Below are 12,004 nucleotides of genomic sequence, written 5' to 3'. Positions count from 1 at the left end.
TGGAGGAGGTCGAAAGGGGGGTGAGTGTAACGGATGTGAAATGGCTAGCTAGTTAGCGGGTACGTGCTAATAGCGTTTCAATCAGTTACGTCACTTGCTCTGAAACCTAGAAGTAGTGGTTCCCCTTGCTCTGCAAGGAGGTCGAAAGGGGGGTGAGTGTAACGGATGTGAAATGGCTAGCTAGTTAGCGGTGGTGCGAGCTAGCAGCCTTTCAGTCGGTTACGTCACTTGCTCTGAAACCTAGAAGTAGTGGTTCCCCTTGCTCTGCAAGGGCCGCGGCTTTTGTGGAGCGATGGGTAACGATGCTTCGTGGGTGACTGTTGTTGATGTGTGCAGAGGGTCCCTGGTTCACGCCCGAGGTCGGGGCGAGGGGACGTACTAAAGTTATACTGTTACACATACAATATTTCGGCTGAGGCCAAAAAACATTATTTGACAATCTTCGCGTCTGTGAAGGCCTTGTTTCTCGCAAGTATCCATGCAATCTCATGTTGCCTCTGTCGGTTGTCATTTGAGATGTCCTTTGAGTTGCTCTATTTTGTTGTTTCTGWGGTTACTTTGTGGCGGATATGTTTTGTCAAAGTGGGCATGGTGTGACTGGAAAGGTCGCTCTAAATATGCTCGTTAATAACAATTGACTGCCTTCTGGCAAATAAAACAAAGTGAGCTAGTCCCATCACGCAGTACCAAAAAATATTTGTCTGTGCATTTCTCTTGGAACTTTCTGTGTTCTTCTTGAATCGACCATATCCTTTTCTAGCCACCAGAGCCACGTTAGCTACGTTAGCTAGCTGCATTTCCCTGCCGCCATCTTCCTGGTTTTCTTGGTTCTCCAGTGGTTGTTTGTTCATAGCCGTCACGTTGTTCTCCAGCTTTTCCCCCTCGTTTCTTTTTTACAATAAATCGTCCCATGTCAACCAGACTGCAAAATTAGCTAGTAGCAAACTGATATGTGTCGGTCGCTGTAGCTGATCAATTGCATTCTATTTCGGCGTTTCATTTTGGCCTTTCTGTTTAACAGCTGCGCTATACTGCCATCTATCTGCCGTCCAGGGAACAATCGACATATTCAATGAAATGATTCAGGCCAGCATTAAACACATTGAATTGAAATTGTATCATTGCTATGTATTATGAATGTAAAATCACAGCGAGCAGCAAGAGTTCCTGCGGTCGCGCAATGAGTACCACTGGGCTAAAGCATAAATATACATCTGGTGACCAGGCTTCAGGTATAGTGAGATGAATTTCCAACGAAACACTACCGAGCAATATATAGAATGCTACAGAGGTGATGTGTGATGAGATAAGGACCCACCACAGGAGGCCGGCTCGTCAGAACGGTCCCCACAGTCATCATCCAGGTCACATGTCCAGGAAGTGGGGATGCAGCGCCCACTGGCACACGCATACTGGTTGGGTGGGCACGTACGAGCTTGAAAAGGGTGGAAGATAATAGCATTATAGAGAGATGGGAAAGGTGTGTGTGTGTATGTGTGTGTGTGTGTGTGTGTGTGTGTGTGTGTGTGTGTGTGTGTGTGTGTGTGTGTGTGTGTGTGTGTGTGTGTGGTGTTGAGGAGTAGTTAACTACTAGAATTAGAATGTTATAATTACAATGTAAGATCAATAGAATTAGAATGTTATAATTAGTGGAACTACACACTACTGTTTTACCATGTAGCGGTGTAGCTAACTACTGGAACTACACACTACTGTTTTACCATGTAGCGGTGTAGCTAACTACTGGAACTACACACTACTGTTTTGTGCAAAAATAACAGAAAATACGGGTGAAGTAGGTATCCGACCTGCCTAATTCTGACTTGAAAACATAGTTTTTGGTTTCAATGGGCTAAATTACACATTTAGTTAAGTGTGTTGTACCTGAGCAGGTAGTATTGGACTCATCCTCATCGCTTCACAGTCATTGTCCCCGTCACAGAGCCAGCGCAGGGGGATACAGCGGTTATTCTGGCACTTGAACCGGTCCGATGGACACGTGTGCAGGTCTGGAGGAGAGAAAAGAAAGACAGTAGGATTAGAATGTTAGAATTTAGAATGTAAGATCAATAGAATAGAACATTAGAATTAGAATTGTAAGATCAATAGAATTAGAACATTAGAATTAGAATGTAGAACAATAGAATTAGAATGTAAGATCAATAGAATTAGAACATTAGAATTAGATGTAAGAACAATAGAATTAGAATGATTATAATTAGAATGTTAGATCAATAGAATTAGAATGTTATAATTAGAATGTAAGAATCAATAGAATTAGAATGTTATAATTAGAATGTAAGATCATAGAATAGAATGCTATAATGAAATGTAAGATCAATAGAATTAGAATGTTAGATCAATAGAATAGAATGTATAATTAGAATTGTAGATCAATAGAATTAGAATGCTATAATTAGAATGTAAGATCAATATAATTAGATTGTATATTAGAATGTAAGATCAATAGAAATTAGAACATTAGAATTATAATGTTAGATCAATAGAATTAGAATGTTATAATTAGAATGTAAGATCAATAGAATTAGAATGTTTTAATTAGAATGTTAAGATCAATAGAATTAGAATGCTATAATTAGAATGTAAGATCATATAATTAGAATGTTATAATTAGATGTAAGATCAATAAATTAGAATGTTATATAGAATGTTAGATCAATAGAATTAGAATGTTATAATTAGAATGTAAGATCAATAGAATTAGAATGTTATAATTAGAATGTAAGTACAATATAATTAGAATGTTATAATTCATAGAATGTAAGATCATAGAATTAGAACATTAGAATTAGAATTAAGATCTTATAGAATTTAGAATGTTAGAATCAATAAAATTAGAATGTTATAATTAGAATATAAGATCTTTAGAATTAGATGTTAGATAATAGAATTAGAATGTTATAATTAGAATGTAAGATCATAGAATTAGAATGTTAGATAATAGAATTAGAATGTTATAATTACAATGTCAGATCTTTAGGAATTAGAATGTTAGATCAATAGATTAGAATGTTATAAACTAGAATGTAAGATCAAATAGAATTAGAATGTTATTTAGAAATGTAAGATCAATAGAATTAGAATGTTATAATTAGAATGTAAAATCATAGAATTAGAATGTTATAATTAGAATGTAAGTAATATAATTAGAATGTTATAATAGAATGTAAGATCAATGAATTAGAATGTTATAATTAGAATGTAAGATCAATAGAATTAGAATGTTATAATTAGAATGTAAGATCAATAGAGAATTAGAATGTTTATAATTAGAATGTAGTACAATATATTAGAATGTTATAATTAAATGTAAGATCAATAGTTAGAACATTAGAATTAGAATGTAAGATCTTTAGATTAGAAATGTTAGATCAATAGAATTAGAATGTTATAAATACAATGTAAGATCAATATAAATAGAATGTTATAATTAGAATTTAGGATCAATAGAATTAGAATGTTATAATTGAATGTAAGATCAATAGAATTAGAACATTAGAATTGATGTAAGATCTGTTAGAATTAGATGTTATAATTAGAATGTAAGATCAATAGAATTAGAATGTTATAATTAGAATGTAGATCAATAGAATTAGAATGTTATAATTAGAATGTAAGATCAATAGAATTAGAATGTTATAATTACAATGTAGATCAATAGAATTAGAACATTAGATTAGAATGTAAGATCTTTAGAATTAGAATGTTAGATCAATAGAATTAGAATGTTATATTACAATGTAAGATCAATAGAATTAGAATGTTATAATTAGAATGTAAGATAATATAATTAGAATGTTATAATTAGAATTAGGATCAATAGAATTAGAATGTTTATAATTAGAATGTAAGATCAATAGAATTAGAACCTTAGCAATAGAATGTAAATCTTTAGAATTAGAATGTGAGATCAATAGAATTAGAATGTTATAATTAGAATGTAAGATCAATAGAATTAGAATGTTATAATTAGAAGAATGTGAGATCAATAGAATTAGAATGTTATAATTAGAATGTAAGATCAAATGATAGAACCTTAGCATTAGAATGTAAGATCTTTAGAATTAGAATGTTATAATTAGAATGTAAGATCAATAGGAATTAGAATGTTATAAATTAGAATGTAGATCAATAGAATTAGAACTGTTTATAATTAGAATGTAAGATCAATAGAATTAGAATGTTAGAATTAGAATGTAAGATCAATATAATTAGAATGTTAGATCAATATGAATTAGAACATTAGAATTAGAATGTTAGATCAATAGAATTAGAATGTTAGAATTAGAATGTAAGATCAATATAATTAGAATGTTAGAATCAATAGAATTAGAAATTAGAATTAGAATGTAGTCTAATAGAAATTAGAATGTTAGAATTAGAATGTAGATCAATATAATTAGAATTAGATCAATAGAATTGAATTAGAATTAGAATGTAAGATCAATAGAATTAGAATGTTAAATTAGAATGATTAGATCAATTTTATAATTAGAAGTGTAAGAATTAGAATGTTAGATCAATAGAATAGAATTTATATTAGAATGTAGATCAATAGAATTAGACCTTAATATTAGAATGTAAGAGTCAACTAGATATTAGAATGTTATAATTAGAATGTAAGATCAATAGAATTAGAATGTTATAATTAGAATGTAAGATCAATAGAATTAAAATGTTATAATTAGAATGTAAGATCAATAGAATTAGAACATTAGAATTAGAATGTAAGATCTTTAGAATTAGAATGTTAGATCAATAGAATTAGACCATTATTATTAGAATGTAAGATCAATAGAATTCGAACATGTTTTTACAGTATCTCTACAAGAGGGACTGTGTCACAAAGGAGTCTCCTATAACTGGCCTAATATACTGTAAGATCATAAAGCTGACATTACACATCTATAAGCACATTATGTTTTAGGATGCTTGAGCTTCTGCTGCTCCGACTGCTCTGTCATGCACTGGAAGTGGAACTTTCATGTATACACAGAGAAATCCTTGTTTTACTAATTGTCGCATGAAGAGAGAGATGGATGGAGAAACTATGGGCCTATTTAACAGTCAATGGATATTTAATATTCAATTGATGCATGTTTCAAAGAAGAGGCAGTATTAGTGCTGGATCAGCTTTAAACAAAGCTCATGCTCTGCTGCTGCTCCTACTCAGCTCATGATTCTCAACTGTGCGTGTCATGCATTGTTGTTATTGTTGTTGCTGTTGTTGTTGTTGTTGTTGTTGTGTGTGTGTTGCTCAGTAACCATGGTGAAGGAGTGGCGGTGTGACACTACTCACGGCAGAGCTCAGGCGCCTCGTCGCTGTTGTCCAAACAGTCGTTGTCACCGTCACACTTCCATCGCTCCTGGATACAGCGGTTGTTCTTACAGGCAAACTCTCCGGGCTGACACTGAGGAGGAGGGATGTAGGTGGGGTTGGCTGGGGAGAGAGAGAGAGAGAGGAAAGGAGGAGACTGTTACGGATACTCTAGTCTCTCAATCTCAGCTGTTCATATTCTGGAAATATGGGATGTATTTATCTACTTATGAGGGCTATTAGAACCAATTCAGCTGAAGAAAGCAGGTCTGAGACATTCGTTTCCCCACTTACCAGCTTAAACATGGACATTCCATACAGCATCCCAGATCAACTTCAAATTMTATTTTAACATATTCTAATTGAGACCATCCCAATACATACCTTTACAGGTGACATTGTCGTCATCCAGTATCTGGTCGTCAGCACAGCCACAGGACCTGCCATCAGGGATAGCCAGACACAGACTGCTGCAGCCTCCGTTTTTCACACGACACAGGTTGGTGCCTACAGAAACACCAACAGAAGACAGGCAGACAGGGCCGTTAGCATTGTTACCAAGCTAATTTCCTATTTAGGCCATTAAAGTATTCATTTATTCATGCATTCATTCATTCACATCTAGGCTAGCTAAATCACTGACATATTATAACCTTTTACGAAATTTGACAATAAGTTTTGGCATGTGTTATGATGACACTTTATGACTTGCTTGTTCAATGTCTTGTATAGTGTTACCTAGTGTTACCCATATAGTGTTACCAAGCATTATCCATATAGTACTTTCCATTAAAGTTACCTTGCTGCTGGTGAGCGTCGTACACGCGGATCTCGAAGAGGGGTGGGCGTTCGTTGCGGAGCAGCGTGACAGTGCTGGTGGTTGTGTCCAGTTTGAAGATGCTGCCGCCACGGTACTCGTTCCAAAACAGGAAGTGCTTGTAGTGACACAGGCCGAAGGCGTGGTTCAGCTCATTTCCCTCGTACACCATCTGACCAATGAGAGAGAKAAAATGATCATACGACACAGATCATGGTCATGGTTAAGGTCAAAACCATAGAATCCTTTTTTGTATATATATATTTTGGGAGTATTTGCTGACACTTGATTTAGACAGTTTGGTAATCAGATGGGATATAGGCAGGTGGGAGAAACAGTAGGAGTGTGGATGTGGGGATTGAACCTCGGTCTCTGGTGGGGAGATTTGTACATGTGTGATCATCAGGGTTAGGTYTAGGCTTAGTAAGCAGTCTAACTGACCTTGCGCTCTGTGGTGTTGAGGTCAACCATCTCGATGCGGTCGTAGTATGCGTCCACCCAGTACAGGATGCCCTGCGGGATGTCCAGACTCAGGCCGTTGGGCCACAGCACTGTCTTACTGGTCAGCAGGACCTGGTCATGCGAGCCGTCCATCCACGCCTTCTTGATCTTCCCTCGGTTAGTCTTCTTGGGGTCCTCCTCCCAGTCTGTCCAGTACATCCACCTGGAACACAATCACACAGTCTGTTAGAGCAATACTACATTTGCAAACTTCCAGTAACTTTCCTGAACTTCACAGGTTTTCCAGAAATCCCCCCAAAACGTGTTCCCCCCAGGAATCATCCAACCAGCATTTCTGGAAAAGTTAGGAATTTGGGGAAATGTACAGAAATATTACAATACATTCTCATAGGGTGATGTCTCTGTGTGAGATGTATACTATAGCAAAAKAACATAAGGAGGGCATAATGTCTGACCCGTGCTGGGGGTCCACTACGATGGCACGGGGGTGGGTCATCTTGCCCTCAATGAGGGTCTTGCGTGTCTGAGAGGCTTTCTCCAACCTGGCCACACTGATGGTCTTCATGGGCCCGTCGTCTGTCCAGTATAGGTTACCTGCCATCCAGTCTACCGCTATCCCCTCCACGGTGTGGATGCCTGAGGGAAGGAAAGAAGGGAGGAAGGKGCAGAGAGAGGGAGAGAGTGACTGTCTAATAGGGCTTGGTATTGGCAGGGACCTCATGATATAATTTGTATCACAATTCCTAGGTAACTATCTGATACATCTCGTGATTCTATACGCATCACGGTTCTATATGAATTGCGATTTGATTTTGTAATAGGGTGGAACAGAGGGTTGTTGTAATGCATTTCATGTTAAATACTATGGTACTAGATCAGTCCTTACCGTCCTTTAGTATGGTGTCTCTCTCTGTGCCATCGATCTTCTGCCGTCCAATTATGTAACTCACGGCGTCAGCGAAGTAGATGAATTCGCTCTCGGCATGGAAGTCCAGCGCCCTCGGGTTCATCAGATTCTCAATGGGGATCATGTACTCGTCTGGGACCTTGGCATTCATGTCCATGCCACGGATGATGCCAGGGCGACCCTTACCGTACACCAGGAACAACTCGTGTTCAGGTTCTGCAGAGGGAACATCAGAAAACATTACATCATTGTCATGGGAACATCGCTGAACAGTTAGTTACAAGATTGGAGAAACACAACAATGAGACCTTTCTGTCCGAAGAGTATGTCGAAGTTMTGTAAATGGTACATTTTCTTGCTTCGAGAGATTATATTCAACTCATATTGCTACTACATAAATTGCAGGTCTGTTCTGAATGGAGTTCTATGCTGAGTTGAGATGTGCTGTTGTGTGTGATTTCCATGCTATGCTCAGTGTGTGGCATTCAATTCAATTMAATTAAAACGTAGAAAGTACTCACTCTTGCAGGACTTCCCATCRCTGCCCAGGCTGAATCCAGAGCGACAGCGGCAGGTCCAGGTCTTGTGGCTGTTCCCCAGCAGACAGAGGTCTGAGCAGCCTCCTGGCTTCTTAAACTGGTCCGGGGCACACGCATGACTCTTCTCTCTCACTGGGCRCCAGGGGACAAGAAAGGGGTCAGGGGGCAGTGGTCAGAAGCRAATGATCAGCACTAGGCACCAACATGGCTACAACTAGATGCAGACAGGTAGATACTCTTCTGGACTCCTCCAASCAGGATTTCAGGAAAAGGGTACCATCATTTTGCTACCCTAGGCATGTATCTACATGGAGGTTGGCGTGTCTGGTGGTACACGTGCAGGGCTGGAACAAAAGCCTGTGCACACTACGTTCCAAACTTCATGGCAAAGATTGCCCCATTCCYACAGCGGCTGTTCTGGATACATACATGGGGGTTTGTGGGTGTGAACCTACCTGGGGGTTGGCGTCTCTGATGGTACACGTGCAGGGCGGCGCCGCGGTCCATCCTGGTAACCACYGTGTAGTCAGAGGAGTTGAAACGGTTGATCCGGATCACACTGGTCTTAGCGGGGTTTAGGTTGCCTTCGTCTGAGTTGGTGGCGTACAGGTAGTTCTCAAACACCGTCAGCCCATAAAGGTGTTCAATCTAACAGAATTAACAACAGAAACACAGTCCGAGTTGGTGTCTGTATTTGTATTGTGTATGTGTGTATGTGTGTGTGTCCTCACCAGCAGGCCTTGTATGATGGTATGTCTGTTCTTGCCTTCGTAGTCCACCACCTCTACGTAGTCCAGGTAGGCATCAGCCCAGTAGACCAGCCTGTTGACCAGGTCCAGGGTGATACCGTGGGGGAACACTGATCTTACTATCCACCAGCTTGGTTCCGGTTTTCTGACCGTCTGTCACAACGCTCCACCTTGGGAGTCCCTGACCGTGTCCGTGAAGAATACTTCCTGTAGAGACGCGAGGGGAGTAGAGGAGCGAGGGGAAGGTAAGGACGAGGTAAGGTAGAGGAGCGAGGGGAGGTAAGAGGAAGCGAGGGGAAGGTAGAGGAGCGAGGGGGGTAAGATGAGCGATGGGAGGTAGAGGAGGCAAAGGGAGGTGTAAGGAGCGAGGGAAAGGTAGAGGCCAGGCAGGGAAAGTAGAGAGCGAGGGAAGGTAGAGGAGCGAGGGTGAGCGGGGGTGTAGAGGAGTGTGTGGGGAAGATAAATTGAGGAAAGGGAGGACTGAACCGCAATTATAATGTTTATTATAATTCTTCAATTTATATTTGACCCTGCACCATTTAGATGCACCAAACCATTTTTGACGTGCAGCATCAACAAGGGTAGATGATCATGCATGTTGCATGTGTGTGTATGCTTAGAGGATGGAAGTGTTTCTGACTGACTAAGGCTTGGGTGGGCAGTCACCTGAACTGACTAGGGCTGGTTGGGCAGTCATCTGACTGAACTAAGGGCTGGGTGGGCAGTCACACTGACTGACAAGGGCTGGGTTGGGGCAGTCATCTGAACTGACTAAGGGCTGGGTGGGCAATCATCTGACGACTAAGGGCTGGGTGGGCAGTCACCGAACTGGACTTAAGGGCTGGTTGGGGCAGAGTCATCTGACTTTGACTAGGGCTGGGTGGCAGCAGTCTGACTGACTAAGGGCTGAAGGTGGGCAGTCACTGACTGACTAAGGGCTGGGGTGGGCAGTCACCACTGATGGACTAAGGCTGGTTGGGCAGTCATCTGACTGACTAAGGGCTGGGTGGGCAGTCATCTGACTGACTAAGGGCTGGGTGGGCAGTGTATCTGTACTGAACTAAGGCTGGTTGGCAGTCACCCTGACTGACTAAGAGCTGGGTAGACAGTCATCTGACTGCTGACAAGGGCTGGTTGGGTGCAAGTCACCTGACGACCAAGAAGCTGGGTGGGCAGTCACCTGACTGACTAAGAGCTGGGTAGACAGAGTCATCTTGACTGACTAAGAGCTGGGTGGGCAGTCACCCTGACTGACCAAGAGCTGGGTGGGCAGTCCCAACTGACTGACTAAAGAGACTGGATTGGACCATGCACCTATGACTAAGGACATGCGTGGCAGTCATCCGTGTACTGACTAAAAGCCATGGGTGGGCATCCAACTGACGACTAAGGCTGGGTAGACCAAGCATCTGCTGACTAGAGCTGGGTGGGCAGTCACCTGACCAGAACGACCAAGGGGAAGTACACAAGAAAGCATCTCAGGGCACTTCTTAGGGGTCTCTGGGGTTGTTATCGGGGTTGTGCTCACCCCATGAGGGGGTCCAGGGCGATGCCTTTAGGGTTGTAGAGCTCCTGATCCAGCAGAGTGACACATGTCTGGCCGTCGACATTGCACACAAATATACGATCGTCCACGTTGTCCAGAAAGTAGAAGTTTCCTGTCAGCCAGTCAATAGCCATCTGCTCCACATCTGGTGGGATAAAGTGAAGAGGTTACAGTGCCTTGCAAAAGTATTCACCCCCTTTGGCATTTTTCCTATTATGTTGCATTACAACCTGTAATTTAAATKGATTTTTATTTGGATTTCATGTAAAGGACATACACAAAATATTCAACATTGGTGAAGTGAAATTTAAAAAAATACTTGTTTCAAAAATGTATAAAAAAAAAAAAACTGAAAAGTGGTGTGTGCATATGTGTGCACCCCCTTTGCTATGAAGCCCCTAAATAAGATCTGGTGCAACCAATTACCTTCAGAAGTCACATAATTAATTAAATAAAGTCCACCTGTGTGCAATCTAAGTGTCACATGATCTCAGTATATATACACCTGTTCTGAAAGGCCCCAGAGTCTGCAACACCACTAAGCAAGGGGCACCACCAAGCAAGTGGCACCATGAAGACCAAGGAGCTATCCAAACAGGTCAGGGACAAAGTTGTGGAGAAGTGCAGATCAGGGTTGGGTTATAAAAAAATATCAGAAACTTTGAACATCCCAAGGAGCACCATTAAATCCATTATTAAAAAATGGAAAGAATATGGCACCACAACAAACCTGCAAAGAGAGGGCCGCCCACCATAACTCACGGACCAGGCAAGGAGGGCATTAATCAGAGGCAACAAAGAGACCAAAGATGAGCTGCAAAGCTCCACAGCGGAGATTGGAGTATCTGTCTATAGGACCACTTTAAGCCATACACTCCACAGAGCTGGGCTTTACGGAAGAGTGGCCAGAAAAAAGCCATAACTTAAAGAAAAAAATAAGCAAACACATTTTGTGTTTGCCAAAAGGCATGTGGGGGACTCCCAAAACATATGGAAGAAGGTGCTCTGGTCAGATGAGACTAAAATGTAGCTTTTTGGCCATCAAGGAAAATGCTATGTCTGGCACAAACCCAACACCACTCATCACCCCAAGAACAGCATTACCACAGTAAAGCATGGTGGTGGCAGCATCATGCTGTGGGGATGTTTTTCAACGGCAGGGACTGGGAAACTGGTCAGAATTGAAGGAATCATGGATGGCGCTAAATACAGGAAAATTCTTGAGGGAAACCTGTTTCAGTCTTCCAGAGATTTGAGACTGGGACGGAGGTTCACCTTCCAGCAGAACAATGACCCTAAGCACACTGCTAAAGCAACACTCAAGTGGTTTAAGGGGAAACATTTAAATGTCTTGGAAATGTCAATCCAATTGAGAATCTGTGGTACGACTTAAAGATTGCTGTACACCAGCGGAACCCATCCAACTTGAAGGAGCTGGAGCAGTTTTGCCTTGAAGAATGGGCAAAAATCCCAGTGRCTAGATGTGCCAAGCTTATAGASACATAYCYCAAGAGACTTGCAGCTGTAATTGCTGCAAAAGGTGGCTCTACAAAGTATTGCCTTTGGGGGGGTGAATAGTTATGCACGCTCAAGTTTTCTGTTTTGTTGTATTTTTTCTTGTTTGTTTCACAATAAAAAATATTTTG

At 40.8% G+C, this 12,004-nt stretch overlaps 1 protein-coding gene across 1 annotated transcript in view; it reads right to left on the bottom strand.

Moving 5' to 3' along the window:
- Positions 1–12,004, bottom strand: part of LOC111966124 (low-density lipoprotein receptor-related protein 1-like) — a 281,628-nt gene that overhangs the window by 139,772 nt on the left and 129,852 nt on the right. The window contains 15 exon segments of the mRNA XM_070444337.1: positions 1,319–1,435; positions 1,885–1,920; positions 1,923–2,009; positions 5,321–5,461; positions 5,723–5,845; positions 6,138–6,327; positions 6,597–6,819; positions 7,073–7,253; positions 7,504–7,740; positions 8,046–8,195; positions 8,519–8,711; positions 8,795–8,923; positions 8,925–8,948; positions 8,950–9,019; positions 10,341–10,503. Of these exon segments, the coding sequence (XP_070300438.1) occupies positions 1,319–1,435; positions 1,885–1,920; positions 1,923–2,009; positions 5,321–5,461; positions 5,723–5,845; positions 6,138–6,327; positions 6,597–6,819; positions 7,073–7,253; positions 7,504–7,740; positions 8,046–8,195; positions 8,519–8,711; positions 8,795–8,923; positions 8,925–8,948; positions 8,950–9,019; positions 10,341–10,503 (2,064 nt within the window).

The sequence above is a fragment of the Salvelinus sp. IW2-2015 genome, linkage group LG7 (assembly GCF_002910315.2).
Source record: "Salvelinus sp. IW2-2015 linkage group LG7, ASM291031v2, whole genome shotgun sequence".
NCBI classification, from domain to species: Eukaryota; Metazoa; Chordata; class Actinopteri; order Salmoniformes; family Salmonidae; genus Salvelinus; species Salvelinus sp. IW2-2015.
The sequence above is the reverse complement of the archived record's forward strand: the minus strand, read 5'-3'. Positions and strand labels throughout refer to the sequence as shown.